Here is a 23935-nt window from a genome sequence, read left to right on the forward strand (position 1 = left end):
GTTTCGGGCAGCCACGGGGCGCGGGCTAATTTTACACTCCTATCAATGTGCATGTTAACATGTCAATATGAATATTCACATTGTCACGAGTCGGGCCAAGCCCGCCTCGGGCTGCAGTCGGGCTTCGAGCCGCCCACGGGCTGCGGGCCAATTTTACACTCTTATCAATGTGAATGTTAACATGTCAATGTGAATATTCACATTGTCAACAGGCCGGGCCGGGCCGGGCCGGGCCCGCTCCGGGCAGCGGGCGGGCTTTTGGCCGTCCATGGGCCGCGGGCCAATTTTATACTCTTATTAATGTGAATGTTAACATGTCAATGTGAATATTCACATTGTCAACGGGCCGGACCGGGCTCGCCCCGGGCCGCCCATGGACCGAGGCGGGTTTCGCGCCACCACGGGACGGGGGCCAATTTTACACTCCTATTAATGTGAATGTTAACATGTCAATGTGAATATTCACATTGTCAATGGGCTGGGCCGGGTCGGCCCGCCCTGGACTGCTGTCCAGTTTTTTACTCTTATCAATGTGAATGTTAACATGTCAATGTGAACATTCACGTTGTCAACAGGCAGGGCCGGGCCCGCCCACGGCCCGTGGGCGGGTTTCGGGCAGCCATGAGGTGCGGGCTAATTTTACACTCCTATCAATGTGAATGTTAACATGTCAATGTGAATATTCACATTGTCAACGGGCCGGGCCGGGCCCGCCCCGAGCCGTGGGGGGGCTTTTGGCCGCCCATGGGCCGCGGCCCAATTTTATACTCTTATCAATGTGAATGTTAACATGTCAATGTGAATATTCACATTGTCAATGGGCCGGACCGGGCCCGCGCCCGGGCCACCCATGGGCCGCCGGCGAGTTTCGCGCCGTCACGGGACGGGGGCCAATTTTACACTCCTATTAATGTGAATGTTAACATGTCAATGTGAATATTCACATTGTCAATGGGCCGGGCCGGGTCGGGCCCGCCCTGGGCTGCTGTCCAGTTTTATATTCTTATCAATGTGAATGTTAACATGTTAATGTGAACATTCACATTGTCAGCAGGCCGGGCCGGGCCCGCCCACGGGCCGTGGACGGGTTTTGGGCAGCCACGAGGCGCGGGCTAATTTTATACTCCTATCAATGTGAATGTTAACATGTCAATGTGAATATTCACATTGTCAACGGGCCGGGCCGGGCCCGCCCCGGGCCGCGGGCGGGCTTTTGGCCGCCCATGGGCCGCGGCCCAATTTTATACTCTTATCAATGTGAATGTTAACACGTCAATGTGAATATTCACATTGTCGACGGGCCGGATCGGGACCGCCCCGGGCCGGCCATGGATCGCGGGCGGGTTTCGGGCCGCCACGGGACGGGGGTCAATTTTACACTTCTATTAATGTGAATGTTAATATGTGAATATTCACATTGTCAACGGGCCGGTCTCGCCCCAGCTCGCGGTCGGGTTTTGGGGCCGCCCACGGGCCAATTTTACATTCCTACCAATGTGAATTTTAAAATATGAATGTTCACATCATTAAATTGCTAATCATTCAAAAAATATTTATAAGGGTATCAAAATTAAATATAAGGGCATAAGTGTCCAAGAAAATAGTGTAAATCAAGAAAATGGACTTTATGGAATAAAACTATACATACATGGGACTAAATGGGTTAAAAAATTCATTCATGGACTTCTTGGGTTAAAACACTTCTAAATTGGACTTATAAATAAAAATCCCTTTAATATTTGAATTAGATGTCAATTTAGCACTTGTCCATCCATGTTATATTTTTAATGGAGGAAATTTTTTTTTATGTACAAATGACCTTCTCACATTTGCTTTTTCAAATGAATGTTAAATCCAAAATTTAGACTTAATCACACCAAACCACCATTTATCAATCATGAATTAAATCAGGACTATCCAACTTCAGCCTACAATGCACTTGAGCACATGGTATCAAATCCTCCACTGCTCATTTCTCTCCCAACCACCAGTCTCCTCCCAATCCACTGCCACCTTCCAGCCTCCCCATTCCCCTTGCCCTTTGTCACCATGCTGCCCTCCCATTCTTTTCCTTCACTCGACCACCCATCGCCCGACAATAAAATCATTAGTGGAGAAAATCATCCGTCCCCGTCATCATCCTTTGAGAAGAAGCCCACCTTGTCCCCACCATCGTCCTTCGATTTTTATTGGATCTAAGGGAGGGGGTGGGAGAGGGAGGGCTCGGTGGTAGATCTAATGTAGAGGTGGCTGGGTAGGGCGGGGAGTGGTGAATCTAAGTGAGGGTGGAGGGGGAGAGCTGACGAGGGTTGACGAGCTAGTAGATAGGTTGGCATGGGGGCAGTAATAGTTGACGGGTCGTAAAAAATTATAAAATGGTTGGCATAATTACAAAAATACCCTTTCTCCGTCTATTGTACTTAACATAAACAGACATATAGTTAAGGTTGAAACTAAATCATACTATTAGAGTTTAAATCGAAAAAAATTAAAAATTTATAATTAATTTGTTAAGGGTAAAACCCTAGGATTTCTTTTATAATTTCTCCTAGTTTTTTTGGAGAATTTATATGAAATGAGCACCAACTAAGCATTCATATAGCCCTTTATTTTTATGCGAAACATTTATCCATAGAAAAAAGGAACAAAAAAAAAAAATCTATACAAAAAACTTTCGTTATAAATTCTTTTCACAAACTGATGTGCCGTGGAATAAATAAAATTTTGATATTTAAAATGAGACCTAATGAAATTACATGATGTACCCAAACAATTCCACGATACATCAGTTTGTAAAGTAAATTTTTTTCAAACAAAGTTTGTTTTGTAATATTACTCAAAAACATATGATCTAGACCAGTGTTACCAGAAAACATTAATATTCTAGCGAATTACATTTTGGAGTGCACGTTTCGAAATATGGTGTACACTTGCATTCCAAAACGACAAATTTAGTGATCTAAAATGACCCAAAAAGGTTTTCAATATATTTCCTAAAAGTTTAAAAAAACCAAATATAATGAAGTGAAATCTAAGGTGAGTGAAATTTTGACAGAGCAAAACGTCAAAATGCTCATAAATACAAAAAAGGTCTTTGGTGACGAAAAGGCATGACGAAAAAAAATTTCGTCTCCAAATATACATGATTTAGAGATAAAAGTAAGATTTTGTCTCCAATTGTAGTATTTTTAGAGAAAAAAAATCAAATTTCGTCACGAAATGTTTAAAATCAATAAAACAATAGGTGACGAAAATTTTATTCGTCTCTATATTTTATTTTTTGTCGCAAAAAAAATTTCCGCACTTGGAAAATTTGGCAGAATATTTGAGCGCCATTTTAGAGACGAAAATTTTCATCACCATTTTACAAAATTTTCCACAAGGAAATAATTTTGTCTCCTAGTTTCAGGCTATAAGTAAGAACCCTCTTTGTTTGTCCAAATTAGGTCCTATTTTGCAAAGCCCTCTCTCTCTCTCTCTCTCTCTCTCTCCCTCCCTCTCTCTCCCCATCTCCGTTGCTCCTCTCCCTCTCTCCCACTAATCCTCTTCGCGTTCGCCAGCAACTGGAGCTCCTCCTCTTCAGGCATCGCCACTATTTGATCTCACTCTTGTCAAACTACCCATCGCTCTCCGTCGGTACACTGTATCATCGCCACCGTCACTTACCGTCGCCCACGGTCTCAAGCCCATTGATTTTGATTTAGGTATTTCTCTCTCTCTCTCTCTCTCTCTCTCCGTTTCCATCCCTTCCTCTCTTTCCCCATTTTGATTTAGGTATTTCTTTCTGCTACATCTTTCGCCCTCCAACTGTTTAATGCAATGCCCGAATCAAAAAATTATCTCTGTCTCTGCTCATCTTCTTCTTGTACTTCTTCTGTTGTATTCTGAAGTCACAATAATGAAAATGCAGTGTACTGGCCAAATCGTGCAATTGCTCAATATCTGACTATTTTTTTTTTGTCAATATCTGACTATTTTTTGTTTTCGTGTTTGGACTTGTCAAAAATGATTTTGCCTTGTACATGATTCTGTGGCAATGTGAAATCATACATCTGAATGGGATCTTAGATAGACAATGTATATTTTTTGTTCATCTTCTTCACCTTCATGAATTATCAAAATTATTAAGGGGCTATTAAAAATCCATCTATTAATGGCAATCTTTCCTAGGTAAAGCAACTCATCAGTGAATCCAAACAACCTATAATCACTGCAAGATAAGTTAGTCACCTCATTTTCTAATTAAACATCCAATACTAACATCATAACCCCCCAATCATGATCCATGATATGGGAACAAAAATTGTAGTAATGAAAACAACTAGTTCACTCATTGGTAAATCTGGAAAAATAAATTTGATTGGCATAACAGTGTCGATGGATCGTTGAACACACCAAAATTAAATACTAAACTACACCAAATTCTTTTAGAATAATGGCAAGTCCAGGTATCGATCCATAAGGATAATTGTGAAATTAAACTAATTTAATTATTAAATTCCTAAATTAATTTTAATAAAAAGATTGATTGATCATAACCTAAATTAATAACAAATAAATTAAACTAAGGAATTAAATTATCAATAATAAATGAAATTGAGTTTACTGAATTGGGAAAAAAACTAGGGCAAAGAGTCCACCACTAGCCACGTAATTAGGGTTTCCAATTGAAATCAATTATGCTATGGTTCGAACGAAATAATGCTTTACAACTACAAGTTCAAAGCATTTAACAAGAAAATCATCACATTCAATGTACGAGCACGAACCATCTCAAGTAATACGAATCGTTCACTTTAAACTAGGGTAGTGATATGACTCGTTCCTTGTCGTATGGTTCGTCTCATACCTTGAATGTGAAAGAATAGAAAACTCATGTATGAATAACATTCAACAATCACAAAAAGTCAAATATTTAAAGAGATAATGAAAAATATATAAAAGAAACTTCTAAATCACCATACAAATGTTCAAACCTTTACATAATTAAAAATCAAAAAGAAAACAAAATAATTACATGGCTAGGGTTTCATCAAAACCCTAGAAAAGGAGACTAGCCACTCATGGAAGAGTGAAAGGAGGTAGATGGAGAAGAAACCACCATGGGAGGCATCCTTGAAGCTTTTTGTGTCTTTTCTCTTTCCCAAACCCTAGCCTCTCTCTTTAGGTCAAAACAATTTTCGAACCCTATTCCAGCCTTTTTCTTGCCTTTTTATACTTCTAATCTCGTCCAAACAGGTTTAAAATGACGGGCTGACTTTCCCAGAAAAAGTCAACGCACATGCGGGAAAAGTCAACTCTGTCCAAATTCTGTCTTTTTGCCCATTTTATGCTCCGACGATGTACAACCTGATTGACATTCAACACACATAAAGTATACAGTTTGACCCGCAAGTGAAGTTAGGAGCTTCTAATTAACGGCCTCAATGATGTACAATTCGGCCTTAATCAAGTGTGGAAGATAGGGTGACGTTTTGTTTAGATTGAACCTGCAAAAGAAGCATTTCATTATTTTAGACAATTGAAAAGGCACCCAGAAATATGCCATCAATTATGCAACGCTTTATTAAGTCATACCCAAAGCAACAAACAACACCTAAAATGTGTCTCGGTAGTGTATTTGTTGCTATATCAATATTAGGAGCAATAATCCCAATGGTATAGTTTGTGTTATCTTTTGATCTTGTAGAAACCGTCATGCGTGTGTGACACTTCAAACCTTAATCTACGTTGCCTTGCTAGTTCTAAGAGGTAAAGAGAATCATTATTGAAGCTTGTAAAGCTCGAATACATAAGGAAAACTCTTATTGAGGGATACATATATATATATATATATATTTTTTTTTTGAGGAAAACAAATGTTGAAACCTTATCTGCAGTGGTAAGATCAATGTTTTTTTTAGCATATGTCCATTCAGCTTAATTAATTTGTTTGAAGTTAGTGGAATTGCTGCTGTAATGCTGAACTGAAGCCTTTCAAGAAGAATTGGTACGAATGTAAATTGTAAGAGAAAAGGAAGATCCCTACTTCACCATGCAATCTTTATAATTTCTAACTCATTAGAAATTGTACTTTCATGCCCAACATATGAAACCATTTACATTTACTAAAATGCTCACAGGCTATAAGTTTTTTCTTTTTCAAGCTACTTGGTTGGTCTATCCTCTTTTCCAAAACCTTCCTAATATTTTTTGGTATGTTTTTAATATGATTATTCTTTGGTATTTCCTTTATTTTTAAATGAAAAATATATATAGTGGCAAACCATTCAGTAGTCCTTTGTTGGAGTGACCTCTACTTGTCCTACTATTGCAAATTGTGTTCTTCTGTTATTTTTTAAATTATTATTTATGAAGTAACAGACAAAGATGTGTGCCGCCACAACCTTGTTGTAAACTATCATCTTCATGAATGAAATGTTTTTTGTGTAGAAAATAGCTCTTGGAGTTTTGCTACCTAAATCAGCTATTCAATTTGAACGCCACCTTATGGGGGAGGTGGGAAAACTGATGCAAATACAATAATTCAGTTTTCCTTATTTGGGTTTTTTCCCCTTTTCAGATTCTTGTTGTTGGTGCTGAGGTTGAGCAAGTTGAGGCTGGGAAGAAGGTAAGATTTGTAAATATTTGACTAGCTAATTGTCTTCAAGGGTCAATAATTTATTGCAATGCCAATCAATTTTGTTGCTTTGGGTATGACTTAATAATGCATTGCATAATTGATGGCATATTTCTGGGTACCTTTTCAATTGTATAAAATAATGAAATGCTTCTTTCGGAGGTTCAATCTAAACAAAACGTCACCCTATCTTCCACACTATTATACCAATCAAATTTATTTTTCACAAGTTACTAGTTGTAGTCCGTTGACAACCTTTTTTAATTCTCAAAACATGCCATATTAAGCTTAGTCAACCCAAATGCTTTTCCTGACATTTTGCTGTCAAGAATTTCAAATACAAATAACCAGGGAAATTCCACCTAATTTAAACTTGCATTCACTCTTTTAAATGAATATTTCAAATGAATATCCATTCTGGTCTCCATATACTTGTTGGTTAAAGTAAATTAGTACAACAAGATTGTGTAAATTTTATGAAGCCTAACTAGACTACTAATGCAATTAAATTTCCTTCCAAACCTAGAACTACATACATTCATTTAAGTTAATTGAAAAAAATTAAAAATAATCCGATTTAGTCGAAAAAGGGCGTTGTAAATTGGACACGATGTTGTAGAGACAAACGGTACGTAAATAGGACACAACATTGTAGTTGCAAAAAATGGAAAAATACTTATAATTATGTAGAATGATTACTTGTAAAATATAAATAGGACACGACATTGTAGTTCCAAATTTTTATTTCATATATATTTGAGTATGCAAAACTAATGATTAATTTGAAAAGATTAATTAAGTTCGAGTTTTATATGTTTTTTTTTTATAATTTTAAATGTGCCAATATTTAGTTAATACTAATGATTAATTTTATTTTTGCAGATGGTTTTTGACGTAGAATTGTGGATATGACTTTTTTTTGACAAGTGCGGAAGGACATTATTTTTATACCTCCATCCTTATAATGGTTTGTACAAATTAGTTTTTTGCCGTGGTAAATATCTAAAACTTAGCATGGTACAAATTAGAAATTAGTTTTTGGGGCGGTATAGATTATCTTTTTGGTGTGGTACAGATTTCCTTTTGGATATGAAATTTGCTTATTTCTCTATTGTGTATGGAACTAAATTTTTGAGGTTTTTCCTTTTACCGCTTGCTTATGATCTGTTACAGCTCTTAACTTTTGTGTAATCTTCATGTTAAATATAAATAAGTTTATGTGAATGTTTTTCTTTGAACACTTATTAGTGATGCTGTGCTTTTCTTTAAATGTTTTGGCCTCAGGTTTTGTGGATCTTGTAATCGAGCTTGATCTTAAAGTGACTTTTCTCAAAGGCCTTAGACAAGAATTGACGAGCAGGTATCTTTTACACATCGATATATATATATATATATATATATATATACACACACGTACACAGTCACACACGCGGACGAGGTTAAGGGCGAGCCTACTGAAAACCCATAATGGTCTTAAGAGGTTGGGAGTGAACCTACTGAAAACCCGGATATGTTATATTTGTTGTATGGGTTGTTGGTAGACGTTGCAGGTGAACCTACTGAAAACCCATGTATATTGTTTTATTTATTGTAGCATTATTGAAAACCCATATATGTTAAATGGAAATGCAACATCAAAAAAAAAAAAGAAAAAGAAACATAACCAATTAAATACCTAATACATCTTCATAAGTCATGATAATATATGCATGGATATAGGGTGGGACTCCCACTTTGAAAGCTATGTAGAAAAATACACTTTTTCAAACTAAGTCCAAAAATGTACTTTTTCAATACTTAGGCTTGAAAATAGGCCATCGGGGACTAAAATCGTGAAAAATCCATGAGAAGGCCCGAGAACACCCTTAACACCTTGGGAGACATGGGACTCCTGGTTTGAAAACTAAGTAAAAAAATGTACTTTTCCAACACTTAGGCTTGAAAATAGGCTATCGGGGGGCGAAAATCGTGTAACAGCCACGAGACGGCCTGGGAAACACCTCAAATACCTCGGGGGGGACCAATGTAAGTTGTGAAAACTTACGGAACTAGCACGGGACTCCGGGTTTGAAAACTAAGTCGAAAATGTATTTTTCCTACACTTAAACTTGAAAATAAGCCATCAGGGGCCAAAATCGTGTAACAGTAATGAGAACGTCTGGGAAAGACCTCAAACACCTCGAGAGGAACCAATGTGAGTTGTAAAAACTTACGAAACTAGCACAGGACTCCCGGTTTGAAAACTAAGTCTAAAATTGCACTTTTTCACACTTAAGCTTGAATATAGGCCATCGGAGGCCAAAATCGTGCAACAACCACAAGACGGCCCGGAGAACACCTCAAACACCTCGGGAGGGACCAATGTGAGTTATGGAAACTTACGGAAGTAACACGGGACTCCCGGTTTGAAAACTAAGTCCAAAAATGCACTTTTTCACACTTAAGCTTGAAAACAAGCTATCAGAGGTCAAAATCGTGTAACAGCCACGAGGCGGCCCCGGGAACACCTCAAACACCTCGGAAGGGACCAATGTGAGTTGTGAAAACTTACGGAATTAGCACGGGACTCCCGGTTTGAAAACTAAGTCCAAAAATGCATTTTTTCACACTTAAGCTTGAAAAGTAGGCCATCGGAGGCCAAAATCATGCAACAGCCATGAGACGGACCGACGAACACCTCAAACACGTCGGGAGGGACCAATGTGAGTTGTGAAAACTTACGAAACTAGCACGGGACTCCCGGTTTGAAAACTAAGTCGAAAAAAATACTTTTTCACACTTAAGCTTGAAAATAGGCCATCGGAAGCTAAAATCATGCAACAGCCACGAGACGGCCCGGGAAATATCTCAAACACCTCGGGAGGGACCAATGTGAGCTGTAAAAACTTACGGATCTAGCACGGGACTCCTGGTTTGAAAACTAAGTCGAAAAATGTACTTTTTCACACTTAAGCTTGAAAAGTAGGCCATCAGAGGCCAAAATTGCGCAACATCCACGAGATGGCCCGAGGAACACCTCAAACACGTCGGAAGGGACCAATGTGAGTTGTGGAAACTTACGGAACTACCACGGGACTCCAAGTTTGAAAACTAAGTTCAAAATTGCATTTTTTCACACTTAAGCTTGAAAATAGGCCATCGGGGGCCAAAATCGTGCAACAGCCACGAGACGGCCCGGGGAACACCTCAAACACGTCGGGAGAGACTAATGTGAGTTGTGAAAACTTACGAAACTAGCACGGGACTCCTGGTTTGAAAACTAAGTCCAAAAATATACTTTTTCACACTTAAGGCTGAAAATAGGCCATCGAAGGCCAAAATCGTGCAACAGCCACGAGACGACCCGGGGAACACCTCAAACACCTCGGGAGGGACTAATGTGAATTGTGAAAACTTACGAAACTAACACGAGACTCCCGGTTCGAAAACTAAGTCTGAAAATGCACTTTTTCACACTTAAACTTGAAAAATAGGCCATCGGAGGCCAAAATCGTGTAACAACTACGAGACGGCCCGGGTAACACCTCAAACACGTCAGGAGGGACCAATGTAAGTTGTGAAAACTTACGGAACTATCACGGGACTCCCGGTTCGAAAACTAAGTCCGAAAATGCACTTTTTCACACTTAAGCCTGAAAAATAGGCCATCGGAGGCCAAACTCGTGTAACAGCCATTAGATGGCCCGGGTAACACCTCAAACACCTCGGGCGGGACCAAAGTAAATTGTGAAAACTTACGGAACTAGCACGGGACTCCTGGTTCGAAAACTAAGTCTGAAAATACACTTTTTCACACTTAAGCTTCAAAAATAGGCCATCGGAAGCCAAAATCGTTAAACAACCCCGAGAAGGCCTGGGAAACACCTTAATCACGGAAGTAGCACGGGGCTCCCATTTTGAAAACTAAGTCCAAAAATGAATTTTTCCAATAGTTAAGCTTGTAAATAGGCTATCAGGGGCTAAAATCGTGTAATAGGCACGGGAACGCCCGCAGAACACCTCAAACACCTCGGGAGGGACCATGTAAGTTGTGAAAATTTACGAAACTAGCACCGAACTCCCGATTTGAAAACTAAGTCCAAAAATACATGTTAAATTGTATATTTAATTGATAAGATAATAATTGTCTAACTTGCATTCTTTTTTCTTTTCTTTTTTTTATGTTTCATTTTTTTGCAGATTGGAGATTTGATATGGACATGTTTGGTAATTTGGAGAGCAGAAGTGTCACGACCCAAACCCGCCCCTATGGGTTTAGCACTGTAACCAGCTAGTAATCTGAGATTATCGAAGGCCTGCTTAATAGTAATACAGTAATACAGAGTACAGGGGCTGGCGGAAGCCAACATAGTAATTAAAAGATGTCCAATGAGCTGTGATAGTCTGTATGCAAAAAGACTTTTCATATATATATACAATCAGTACCAAAATAGTATGTACAATATATAAAATCATTTAGGACAGGGACTTAATTCCTATTAGAACAGTACAGTACAATATCATTCAGTCTATACAGAACATAAACAAAAAGGGGGAAAACTAAAACACCCCAAAACCCTAGCTTGAAGGACTTGGAACCTCTTAGTGAGGCACGTTGGTTGGCTTGACAAAACTGGAGTTTACCCTGACGCTTCTAGCAATGGTCCGATGCCTGTACACCTACATATATATATGAGCAGTGAGCTAAAACCCGGTGAATAACATATGAGTAAAGAGGTTAACAATGAATGTCCTTTCAGTATTGAAAACAGTCATTTAAACAGTATATCAGTCATTCAGAAACTATAATAGTTATATGTGGTACACCCAATAGCAAAACAGTACAGTAGGTCTTAACAGACTGAACAGTCAATGATGGTCATCATATCAGTAAACAGTAGTGGTTCCAAACATGGGAACCGACAGAGATCTCTGTAACAGTAACAGTAACAGTATATTGCTATGGATGCCACGAATACAGTTCACAAATAGGACAAACATTCATTCAGTAAACAATGTCATTTCATAAAGCAGTACAGTCATTTGTTCAGAAAATAATCTCAATTGAACATATCTTTACAACATTATTACTCACAGAGTTCTGGGCTACAGATAAACTAGTACGGGTTCTCGGATGCCAACCCTACACAGTTACAAAGTGAACACACACTAAGCTACTCAGTTGGGAAAATAATAACTTAATCCCTAATTTGCCTCGGTGTGGTTCTACATCAATATCCTCATTAAGATGCCTTAAACTAGGCCTAAGAATGCCTAGAATGGAATGAGGATGCAAAGATGCACTTTAAAAACATTTTCAAAATTTTCAGAAAACAGAGGTCACGCTCAAGCGTGGATTTCCCTGCTCTAGCGGACATGCAAATAAAAGGATTTGCTCGAGCGTAAAATTTCCCGCTCGAGTGTAATGCAAAAGTACTGGATGTGTGAAAATCACGCTCGATGGGCGCTTGACACCCGCTCGAGCGTGTGACACAAGTCCTCTCTCGAGCGTGCAAAACCCTGCTCGAGCGTATGACACTAGTCCTTGCTCAAGCGGACTGTAACCACAACAAAAGTGTTGGATACACGAATTTCCCGCTCGAGCGCCACTTACCCCGCTCGAGCGGAAGTCCAAAATCTGGAATTTTCAGATTTGAACCTCAAGCTCAAAATCAAGTTTTAAGGCATCAAATTCGATCCTCTTGGGCTAATTTTCTGGAAAACACTTGTAAATTCATAGTTTAACATGATTCAAAACTCAATTTGTAAAATCAAGGCCCAAAGGTAGTTCAATTGAACACAAATTTAAACAAATTCCATAAACATGATTTAAAACATAACATGTATGAATTAAATCAACTTCAAGCTTCTAAAACATGAACAAATGAGCCAATTCTTTCTATAACAAGATGAATTCATGGAATATAACAATAATATGGACATGCATGCAAGAATTTCTTTGAAAATAATCTCAAACTTCAAGAGATGCACATGCATACATGAGATAAACTTCAATTCAACATTGTAAACCAATTCTAGACTTAGATGACTAAATTACCATGAGCCATGCAAGAATTAACTTAAATTCACAAACATGAAGGTAAATGTTCTACCTTAGGTCTAGAATGCAAGATATACAAGCTCAAATTGCACAATTAGCCTTCAATTCTTCTAGTTTCCAAGCCAATTCTCAAATAAAGCTAAGTTTCTCCTCTCTCATTCTTTCTCTCGGTTTGGTCTCTCAAGGATGAACAAGAATGAGATGCAAGACTAAGCTTTCAACAATATTGGTGAAGTGGCCCACTAGATGGCATTTTAGTAAATAAAGCCAACTTATGTAATTTATCAATATTTAATCTAATTTAATCATACCAAATCACATTCTAATTAAATATACCATAAAATCATATAAATCTTAATTAGCACAAAACATCAATCAATTTCAGATTCGGCTGCCGATAAGGCTTCAATTTGCAGTTTAAAGCATAAAACATGAACAGATAATTTATGAAAATGAACAGATTTTTGTATTGATTTGTAATAGATATTTTATTGAACAGGTTATTGAATAGGCCGTCGGACAGGTTATTGAACAGGATATTGAAACGTGCAGGGAATTTTTACTAAAAAGAAAAATTTAATATGAAAATAGTACCCCCCTTATAAAAAAATTTAATTTTTATTAGTGACGAAATGAAAAATGTTGCTATTAGTTTTCAAAAAACATGACGAATAATTTTGTCACATTTGTTGAATATTTCGTCACTAAATTGAAATATTTGGTGACAAAATGTTTTGTCATTGAATAATTTTCTTTTATGCTCATTTTAGTGACGAATTTTTTTGTCACCTTAATCCATATCATTAGTGAGGAAAACTTTCGTCACTAAAATATATTTGGTAACGAAATATTTCGTCACCAAAAATAATTAACATAAAATATTATTTAGTTTTAGTGACGAAATTGATGTTTTAGAGGTCGAAAAATTCAACATTTGGAGACGAAACATTTCGTCGCCAAAAATAAAAAATAAGCGACGAAACTGTTTTTTGTCACTAGGTACTTTCAGCGACAACGTATAGGCCACGAACGTGGTGACAAATTTTTTTCATCGCAGATCACTTTAGTGACGAAAATTTGATGTTTGGAAACAAAATCAGTCTATCACCAAAGGCTTTTTTTGTTGTAGTGATATGTGTTGCTACATGACTAATTTGGAGAAAGAAAACCTACATTTCATTGGATGTCTAATTGTTAAAAGAAAATTATTCTATAGGTGCTTGAACTTTTTAGGGCAAATTACAAACACCCCCCTCGAGGTTTGGTGAAAATACAGATTCCCCCCTGAGGTTTGAGAAATTACATCCCACCCCCTGAGGTTTATATTTCCATAACAAATTACCCCTAAAGTTTTTATTTTCATACAGATTCCCCCATAATTTTCCCTAATTTGTTATGAAAATTTGACCCTTAGGGGGCAATTTATAATTTTTCAAACCTCAGGGGGGAATTTGTATTTTTACCAAACCTCAAGGGGGGTATTTGTAATTTGCCCTAATTTTTATAATGTAATTTATACAAATCTACTTCATATGGTCTATTTTGGAAAATAGGTTAAAAACTAATTTTTTTGACTTTTTTTTGGCTTTTTTTGAAAAAAAAAAAAGTGCAAAAAAATAGAGAGGTGATGCGATCCAAAGAGCCAAAATGCTAAAAGGCTAGCTTTTAACCAACTTCTCAAAATAGGCCCATATTTTAGAGCACGTGGCGTACCACATTCCCATTCCCATTCCACATTCCAGGTAACATAGATCTAGACTTGTGCAAAGAAAGTAGGAAAATATAGAACCTACTTTCTAGAACCAGTGATATGTAAAAGAGAATATTGACTAATGATTAGAGAAAATGTGTGTGTGTGTGTGTGTGTGAAAGAGAGAAAGAGAGAGAGAGAGAGAGAGAGAGAGTTGCCTTAGATATTATAATAAACTACCACATCATTATGTTTGAAAAGTGGGTCTAACTTTTAGGCTAGAGTAGTAGCACTAATCAAGAAAGTATCGAGCCTAGTGAGGCTCCAGGCCCGGCCCTGAGGGTAGGCCAAAGAGGCCTACGCCTTGGACCCCCAGATTTGGGCTGAAAATAGAGCCCCAAAATATGATTTTATGTTTTAGATATAAAAAAAAAAAAAATCCAAATACTATAAGCCCAATTGTATATGGGGCCTAAAAAAAACAAAATATATCATGATAGATTAGAGGCCCAACTGACATGGGCCCAAAATTACTTTGTTTTTTGTTGCCTGAAATTAATTATCCACAAAACTACTTTGTATATATAAAAGAACTACTTTGTTTTTTGTTGCCCGAAATTAATTATCCACAGACCAAAGCTCAAGAGGCAATTAGTTAGGGGAATTATGTTGATTGTACTATAATATAATCACTACTATCAAAGATTATTAACAAAAACTGTCTCAAGAAGCAATTTATTAACCATTTTGGATAACATTTTTCACTCCTCAAATTTTAGTTTGTCTGACACTTAAATCGGATAAATTTATCAGACATGTGATAATCACATAATCAATTCTTTCTAGTTTCTAAATGGAAGCTAAAAGAAGGGTGACATTTAAATTTTCTTTGATCAAAGCTCTATTGTTTTGATTGTTGGAATTACAATCCTCATGATCAAAGTAAATGAAAATATTGAAGGTCACCATCTCATTACGCTTGGAAAATCGCCAAGGTTGTTTTTTCAAAGTATATTTTCCCTAGTCTATTTTGTGGTGTATTAAACACTGTTGTTTGGGTTTATGAGGTTCATCATATATATCATAATTTATAATACCCACCGAGGCTAAGAACGTGGGTCACTGAAAGAAAATAAACATTAGAAAATTAGAAAATTTCTGAAAGTATATTAGAAAATTTCTGAAAGTATATTAGAAAATTTCTGAAAATTTCTGGAAGTATATTAGAAAATTTATGGAAGTATAAACATTAGAAAATTTGTGAATTTGTGATTATATAGAGTAGTCATGCCTCCTAGGAAGTATATTTTTGGATGTGAAAAAAGAAAAAAGAAGCAAAAATTAGAAAATTTTATTCAATCTCAATCGTGAGCGCTTGATAAATTTTTTGATAGCAAGAAACAAATAGAAAGTTCATGTTTGGTTGATAAAGAAGTTGTTGTAAGTAAATTTTTTTGTGACTATAAACAAATAAAAAAGTTGCTGTAACTTATCGTTTTATTCATCAATTTTTTTTTTTAATGTAAGAAAGGCCCCATTTCTGAAGGTCGCCTTGAGCCCCCTAAATCTCAGGGCCGGCCCTGTGGCTCTAATCTATGTAGTTAGTATGGAACAAACACCAACTCAATTCATGCATCTTAGACTTCAACCAGATATAATACATAATTAACCACAAAGGTGTACTGCATAATAAAGGTACTCATGGTTAAAAATTTTTTGCCTTATAATTATAATAGTGTAGACACCCCATTTTTGACCGACCTTAAGACTCAGACGTCACCAATTGAGTGCTTGGTGATGTTGCATATCGTGCTCGTTCAGAGGTTTCAGAGTCTCAGCTGCGAGCCTTGCCTCCGGACTTCCGGACTCTTTCATGCTTTGCCTAGGTTTGCGAACCAGGCTCTATTTTCTCTGTTTTCTCTGTTTTCTCTTCCTGAAGGGAGGGAGAGGTCTCGTAGATCATCTCTAAGTGGCTGTAGGCTACGTTTCGTGGTCGTAGGCCATTTTGCCCGTTTGGAGTCCGGTTTTCGATTTTTCGGAGCCGTTGGCCGTGTGCCTCGGTTTGGGACCGCTTAACCACCTCCGTTTGCTCCGATTTTTGGCATGCATCTTATTTGCTCCCTTTTGAGGGACACTGTGGCTCAAGAGACCAACTTTGTGGTCAAACACCACTTTCGGTGCCTAACAGTCAGTTTTCGGGGCCTCGAGCTGCGCGTTTCGGGCTCCGAACCTTCATTTTGCATCGGTTTGGGTTCATTTTTGGCAGGGACCTCTGTTTCATTGTTAAGAAGGTCCTAGAAGCGTGAGAGGCCAGTCATTGTTCTGACAACCAGTTTTATTCCTCCATCGCCCTCCGTCGCCCATTTTTTCTCACTTGGAAGCCAATGTTGACCATCCTAAGGCCACTTTTTCCAGCCTTAAACCACATATTTGTGTTGTACACACCTGGGAGGCCACCAATATCACATGGCCGGCTAGTAATTGTGTGTGACAATTTTGAACCCCTCCTAAAAGTGGGCTTTTCTCTCTCCTGGTTTACTTTCTCCAGTTTTTGACCACATGGTTGTGTTGTGCACACATGAGAGGCTCTCTTTTTAGCATGGACGGCCATTAATCTTCATTGACACTTTTGACCCTTGGCCGACCGGCAATGGAGAAGGCCGACCGGTCACCTAAACCCTAGGAAACCGGCCGGCCATGATCCTCTCTCCAAGTACTTTACAGAAATGTATTCTGTTTCCCCCCAGATTTTGTATCCGGGGGGCTGCACTTTTGGGGGGAAACTTGAATTCCTTTCCCCCCAATTTTTCCCCTCTTTTTCTCCACTCTTTTGCCTATATAAAAGCACCTCTAACTCCCATCTGAGGGGTTACAAAAAATTGTTTTAGGCTCTTGCATTACATCTCTCTCCCTCTCTACTCCAAGTACCAAAATCCTTCAAATCCTACACCATTTTACACTACACCTCATAGCACAAGGCCTCCATACTCCATACCAGCAGCTTGAGGCTGTCCTTCAGAGCTTAGGAGCACCCAAACTTGGTCCAAAGGCTGTCAAAGATTGGTTCTTCAAGGGTAAGTCTCCTTCTCCTCTTTTTGGCCCTATTTTTGCATACAATCTAAGCTATACTTTCTTGCATATTTGGGCTCCAACCCTAAATAAAAATAGCATTATTTTGAGCTCCTTTTCATGTTTGTTTAAGGGCATCTCCCTGTTTGAGGCTTCCTTTTAACACTTGCTTCTTTACCTCTCTTGTATGCCTCTTTCTTGCATAGTATTTTAGGCTCATTTTTAAATTGTTTTGAGCTTGGTTATAAAATGAAAAGTGGCTTATTTTGAGCCCTTATTCAACATTGTTGAAGGGCTCTTCACTTTTTGAGGCTTCCTTTTGTCACTTGCCTCTTTATCCCTCTTTTGGCCTTATTTTTGCATGTTTTGTTAGCCCCTTGTGCTTGTATTTTTAGGCTCTGGTCCGAACTATAAATAGCCTTATTTTAACCCTCTCTTCATGTTTGATCAAGGAACTTTTGATTTTTGAAGCTCCCTTTTTTCTCTTTGTGTTTAAACCTCTTTTCAGGCCTTATTTTGCATAGTATTTTAAGCTTGCATGTGCACTATTTTGGGTTTGGTCACTAACTGTAAAATACCATGTTTTGGGCCCCTCTTCAACTTTGTTGAAGGGCCCTCCTCTGTTTGAGGCCATCAACCATCACTTGCTTCTTTGTCTCCCTTTTGGCCCATTTCTTGCACATTGTTTTAGGCCTGTTTGTGTTTAGATCCGTGGCTTGTTGTAAACTGTAACGTGCTTCATTTTGAGCCCTTATTCAACTTTGTTGAAGGGCTCTTGGCCATTTAGGGCCATCAGCTTCTACTTGCTTCATTACCTCTCTTACGGGGCCATTTTTGCATGCCAGCTTAGTCCTATTTGTGTTCATTGTTTGGTCTTGATTAAAACTGTAAATATGCTTTTTTTGGGATTTCCTTGAATCTGTCTTCACACTTCATGTTCAAATAACGCATGCTTTGTATAGCTATAGGCCAATGCGTATGCCTGGTTTTGTATTTCGGGGCCATTCCATGCATCGGGTGCCATATTGCCATGTTTCGGGGCTGTTTTGCATCATATTTTGCTACTAAAATTTGCATGCTAGCATGCCATATTCCATGCTTTGCCATGTCTTGTTAGAGTGGCATTTGTGCCTTAGGTTCGGTTCTCGATTTGCGTACATGTGTGCACGCATCTCGAGTATCTCATTTTCATCTCATGGCTACTGATGTGAGTGTGGCTGTGGTCCACTCATGTTGGTGTAAGTCCATTGTGCATTGTGTATGCCATTTCATTTTATAGCATTGTGTATGCTAGGTTGTATGTTAGCGCATTGTGTATGCCATGTTATCTCGTGCATTGTGTATGCCATCTCATAGCATTGTGCATGTTAGGTTGTATCTTAGCCGCATTCATGCATATCATGCATACTGCAATGTGCTTGGGATAGGAGTTAGCCCGAGCACGGGAAACGAGGTATGTTTCGTACTCCGAGTGACGGAATGTGTCTCAATTCCCAGTCACCGACACTCCGGATTATCCAGGATGGAGTTTAGGTTTTGTTGTGTTTATATGTGCATTCATTTCATATTGAGTCGTGCAATTCGACTCCTCGGCCATCATGCATCGATATGCGTGATTGGTGACACGAGGACCGATGACTACACTCCCTGAAGAGTAGTCATGCATAGATATGTGAAAATACTTTGCCATGCCCCTTTGTTGCTCTCTGTTGCAGCAAATCAGAAATCGACAGCCTTCCGGAGCTTGGCACGCATTCCAAGAACAATTGGAAACAGAGGCTAATTGGGGCATCGCAGTGAATTTTCGCACAAGGCAACCCGAGCATGCATCATTCATCATCCGGAGCAGATTTGAGGCAGTCCCTGGCTTGCATGCCAATTTATTGCTTTCCTAATTTAATTTGTTAATTAATTAGGATTTTGTAATTATTTGGACTGTAATTATTTATTCAGGACTGTATTATTTATTCGGACCCTCTGCATGAGGGCAATGTTGTAATAAGTGTGCGTGTGTGTGATGTATGTCTTCCAACCCCACGTCTTTCTCCCTTTTATTTACCCGCTTATGATGGTTAGATTAGGGCATGTTTCAATTAGCATACAGTATGATAGCATGTTTGCATTCATTCATCTGTTTTGCATGCACCGGGCTCGGCGCATCATACTAACTGCATTGTATTTTCAATTTCAAGTTGAATACATGTTAGCTATAGCATTTCATATGCCATGTTTAGAATAGCCGAGCCTGCTATAGTTGCATTTTTGTATGTGTTGCATTAGGCATTTCTGTATAATTAGGATCATGCATGGATTTCTAATTAGCTTCTGTTTTGGCTTGGAGTACTGGGTAAGTTTTACGCTTTAGCATCCTTGCATACGTGTGAGTGAATGCCATGATAGCATGCTTACCATGAGGCTATGTTCTTATGTGATATAAACTGCCTGAATGCCTGTGGGTGAAGGTTGGGTTATTTGGATTGGAACAATTCATCAAATGTGTGTTTTAAGCCCACTAGATAGTGGCAAAATCATATTTTCTAAGCCCACCCGAGGGTGGCAAATCCACGTCTTAGCCTACTTACGGGTAGCACCATCAAACTATTTTCAAAATAAACAAACATGAAATGTTTTGTTCCAATTCAGGCGATCCAGTCTATACTTGTATGCTGTGCGCATCACATAGTAAATCTAGGCTAATAACCAGAATAAGAACACACAATGTTTTCAAAACTTGATATCATGGTTAGTAGAGGCCGATCTTTGATCGGACGAGCGGGGGTGCTCACGAAGTGACCTTTCCCAATCGTACCCAAGTTCCCGAGCCAAGGCAACTTTGGTGATGACGGACACGTGGCCTTAGGCAATGAGTTAGGGTTTCCTAAATTTCCCAAAATAAAATATTTAGGTGGCGACTCTGTATCTGGCAAAGCAGTTCATGTTTGGCACTTCTTTTCTAAAAATCTGTTTTCTCAAAACGATTTGCCGGATTTGGACTCTTTGGTTCAGATTAAGAACCGTGACAATTTGAGAGTCCTGAGCTGTAGTGAGCCCGATATCGAACGGAACGGGGGGCTCATCCCTCCCCGGGGCGTTCGGGGGACGTCTACAGTTTCTGGCGACTCTGCTGGGGATTTAGAGAACTTGACTCGAACTCATGATATCTGTTTTTGACTACACTTGTGTGTTTCTTTGCATTACATTTGCATTGGTGCTCCTAGGACACCGTGTTTGCCATCTGCTATTCCTGAACGGTTTGCCGGAGGCTTGTCTTGTCAAGGCATGACCATAAGGCTGACCGGTTGTGGGCTCTGCCAGTATGGGAACACAAACCCCGGTTTTACCGGGGCACCCTTTTTGACCATTCGACCTAGTGCATATTCGAATCCATAGTGACCATTCCAAACTAGGACAGGTTGCTTACCCGTTTATAGGTTGTTTGAAACCGCTGCGTGCGTAGTGAAACCCTAGCTCCTGACAAAATAGGACAGGGAAACCCTACCCCAACATAGGGGTGTTTTGGCTCTCACTTATCTGTTATGTGCTGTCAGAGTGTGTCTCTACAGGGATTGCATGTATCAGTTTATGAGTTTGGGCATCAGGCCTGCGGGCATCAGTCAGTGTTTGAGAATCAGTTATCTGCGGGTATCAGAGATTCAGTTTTCGAGGACAGCGATTCAGGGATAATGATCAGTGTTTGAGGACAGTGTGTATTCAGCTTATCGACCGTGTGTTGTTATGCCCGGCTGTGTGTCATGCATTTACTTTAAGTTGTTATGCTGTCCGTTTATCTGTTTATTTATTTCCTTATTGCTTTATTTATCTTTTTACTAGGGCAGTTTTAGCACAATTGCTTCCGATCCAGTAGATATTCCCCAAGCACTTTGGACAAGAGGTCGCCGGCTCAATCGATCCGAGGATCTGGTTAACGGACAGCCAATGTTTCATTCTCTACCCCTAGTTGTCAGAAGAAGGCCAAGAAAACGCAGTAAGTCTGAGTAGAGGTTACCAGAACAGTGGTCTACACTAGCAGTGAACAGTCAGGCTGAGGTTTTAGTTTCTGCCATAGAGATACACATACCAGTCAGTCAGCAAGATCAGCAGAATACTGCCAGGATGGAAGAAATGATGCACCAGCTCCAAGAGAGCATGAGACAAATGTAGGAGGACGCTGCCCGCCAAGCAGAGTTCTCTAAACAGCAGGCCACAGTCATGGCTCAGCAGGCCGAGCTAATCACTAGACTGCAACAGTAAAATGCAGCATCTGCCTCACATCAAGTTCCTCCTCCACCAGGGGTCCCGTTACCTGAGTAGGCACCTACTGTCCAGAATGCCTTGCCAAACACCCAGAACACCTTACCCAATGTCCAGAACATCCAAAAGGACACAAACCTTCCAACGGGGCCAGCTCCGCCCCCGCTTTCGCCTCAACTGTCCAAGACCCATACACCCAACCACCCGGACTCTCCTTTCGAGTTCGAAATAGAACATACAGCTCTGAAACTGAGCAAGCTCGAGAAGATTTTCAACAAATCACAAGGAGTAAAGGCTATTCCAGATATCGAGGACGGATATACCGATGTGGCCGTAACGTTGCCAGATAGATTCAAGATGCCGCAGATTGATCGTTTCGACGGATCCGGGGATCCCATGGTCCACCTCCGGTTATTCTCAGATATACTACGGCCAATGGGCCTAACCCGACCACAAAAGCTTTCGCTGTTCGGCCGAACCCTGTCGGGTGTGGCCGCTATTTGGTACGCGAAGTTGGAAGATGAGGTAAAAAGAAGTTGGGATAAAATGGCCGAGGCCTTTGTCGCACAGTACTCGTATAATACCCAGATCGAGATTACAACTCGTGATCTCGAAACGACGAGGCAGGAGCCCAAAGAGACTTTCTCAGATTTCGTAACTCGGTGGAGGGCGAAGGCATCGATGATGACTTTGAGGCCCACTGATAAGGACCAAATCAGGATGATTGTGCGCAACCTCCAACCAAAATTGATGCAGAAGATGATTGTACTCCCCTTCTCCACCTTTTCGGATCTACATGAGATGGGGGTACAAATCGAGGATGCGATGAAGTAAGGTCTGATTGACCAGGACAGGGAGGAACCCCGGAGAACATTTAACCGCAACAATAACGCAGGCCCGAGTGGCGCTGCAACCGCAAGAGCTTCGGAGGTCAGCATGGTCACCACCATTCCCCATCCCCTTCCAAGGCCCATGGCAGCCACGCCCTTCTCCGGTGCATCTGAAAGTAATACCCAAACCACTAAATACCAGCCCAGAGGCCAAAGAACCTTCACCCCACTATACATGCCTTTGTCTAAGGCTCTGGGGGTCTTAATCAGAAAGGGGCATCTAAAACCCCTAGAGCCGAGGCCATTACCAAATCCACTTCCACCCTCTCACAACCCAGCCAAGTACTGTGCATATCACCAGCAGCACGGTCATGACACTGACCAATGTTTCAGGCTGCGTCACGAGATTCAAGACCTCGTTGACAAAAATGTGATTCTACCTCCAGAGAAACCTAACGTCACAACCAATCCACTCCCTACACACAGCCAAGCTCCACCTCCCAAAAGAGTCAATCTAATCCAGACTGGGGTCGTGTCTTACGATCCTAGCATCTATATTACTCCTACCCATCTACCTAAGCCGGAGGTGCTCCTTCCCGACTGCACTGACTTATTGTGCATATTGGACATCTCTACAACCCAACCTGAGCCAGTGGTGGCGACTGTGGAAGACAACGCAACAGAGGTTGCAGAAAAGGATGGAATGGTTGAGACAGGGTTTGAGCAGTCTGAGAGTTTTGCTGGGGAAGCCTACGATCCAAATGAGTACATCTTGTCAACAGGCCAGATTGGGCTGGGTATAGAATTGCCAGAGAAGGAAGATTTATGTGTGATCTAGGGGGATGGATTTGAGCAAGGGGCAAATGATCTGACAGCTGTGGAGGAGGACTTTGCCAACCTACAGTTTTTCGATGACCAAGAATCAGGGGGCGCGACAGTCAACTGGTTTGATTATGAGGAATCGGCAGAGGCCACTGGATGGCTGGATGATCAACCAGATGTGGTGGAAGAATCCCAACCAGAACAGGGCCCGGCAGGGGCGAGAGTATCAACTGTGACCGGAAGGGCCGGAAGTCAGGTTACATTGCCGAAGAGCGCCGGTACAAAGAATTTCGCTCAGGACAGAAGCATTGTGAATGCAGGGAAAGTTGAACAACAAACTGCACTGACGCAGGTAGAACAACAGGGATCTGAGAGAACCGGGAAAGCCAAAATCCATGAGGGGATCGGAAGTGCTGTGGGCACAAGAACAGAGGATGCTGTGAGCATGCAGGCTAAAAGTGCTGTGAGTACAAACATGCCCGAGCCAGATAAGTGCCTTTTGAATGCCAACGGAATGTGGTGGGAAGACGATGACTTATGTCTTGCCCACACAGACGAAGACTGGGGAAACAATCAACCAGATGACACCTGGTACCTCGATGAGGTTGATCACA

At 40.1% G+C, this 23935-nt stretch overlaps 1 protein-coding gene across 1 annotated transcript in view; it reads right to left on the reverse strand.

Moving 5' to 3' along the window:
• Positions 1 to 4920: 4920 nt before the first annotated feature.
• The window catches only part of LOC145822926 (putative laccase-9), a 60374-nt gene continuing 41359 nt past the window's right edge, over positions 4921 to 23935 (reverse strand). The window contains exon 3 of the mRNA XM_082921492.1: positions 4921 to 5489. Coding sequence (XP_082777618.1) covers positions 5411 to 5489 — 79 coding nt within the window. The 3' untranslated portion in view covers positions 4921 to 5410. The remainder of the gene's footprint in view (positions 5490 to 23935) is intronic.

Source organism: Camellia sinensis, chromosome 3, assembly GCF_055761805.1.
Source record: "Camellia sinensis isolate YWXY chromosome 3, ASM5576180v1, whole genome shotgun sequence".
Classification (NCBI taxonomy): domain Eukaryota; kingdom Viridiplantae; phylum Streptophyta; class Magnoliopsida; order Ericales; family Theaceae; genus Camellia; species Camellia sinensis.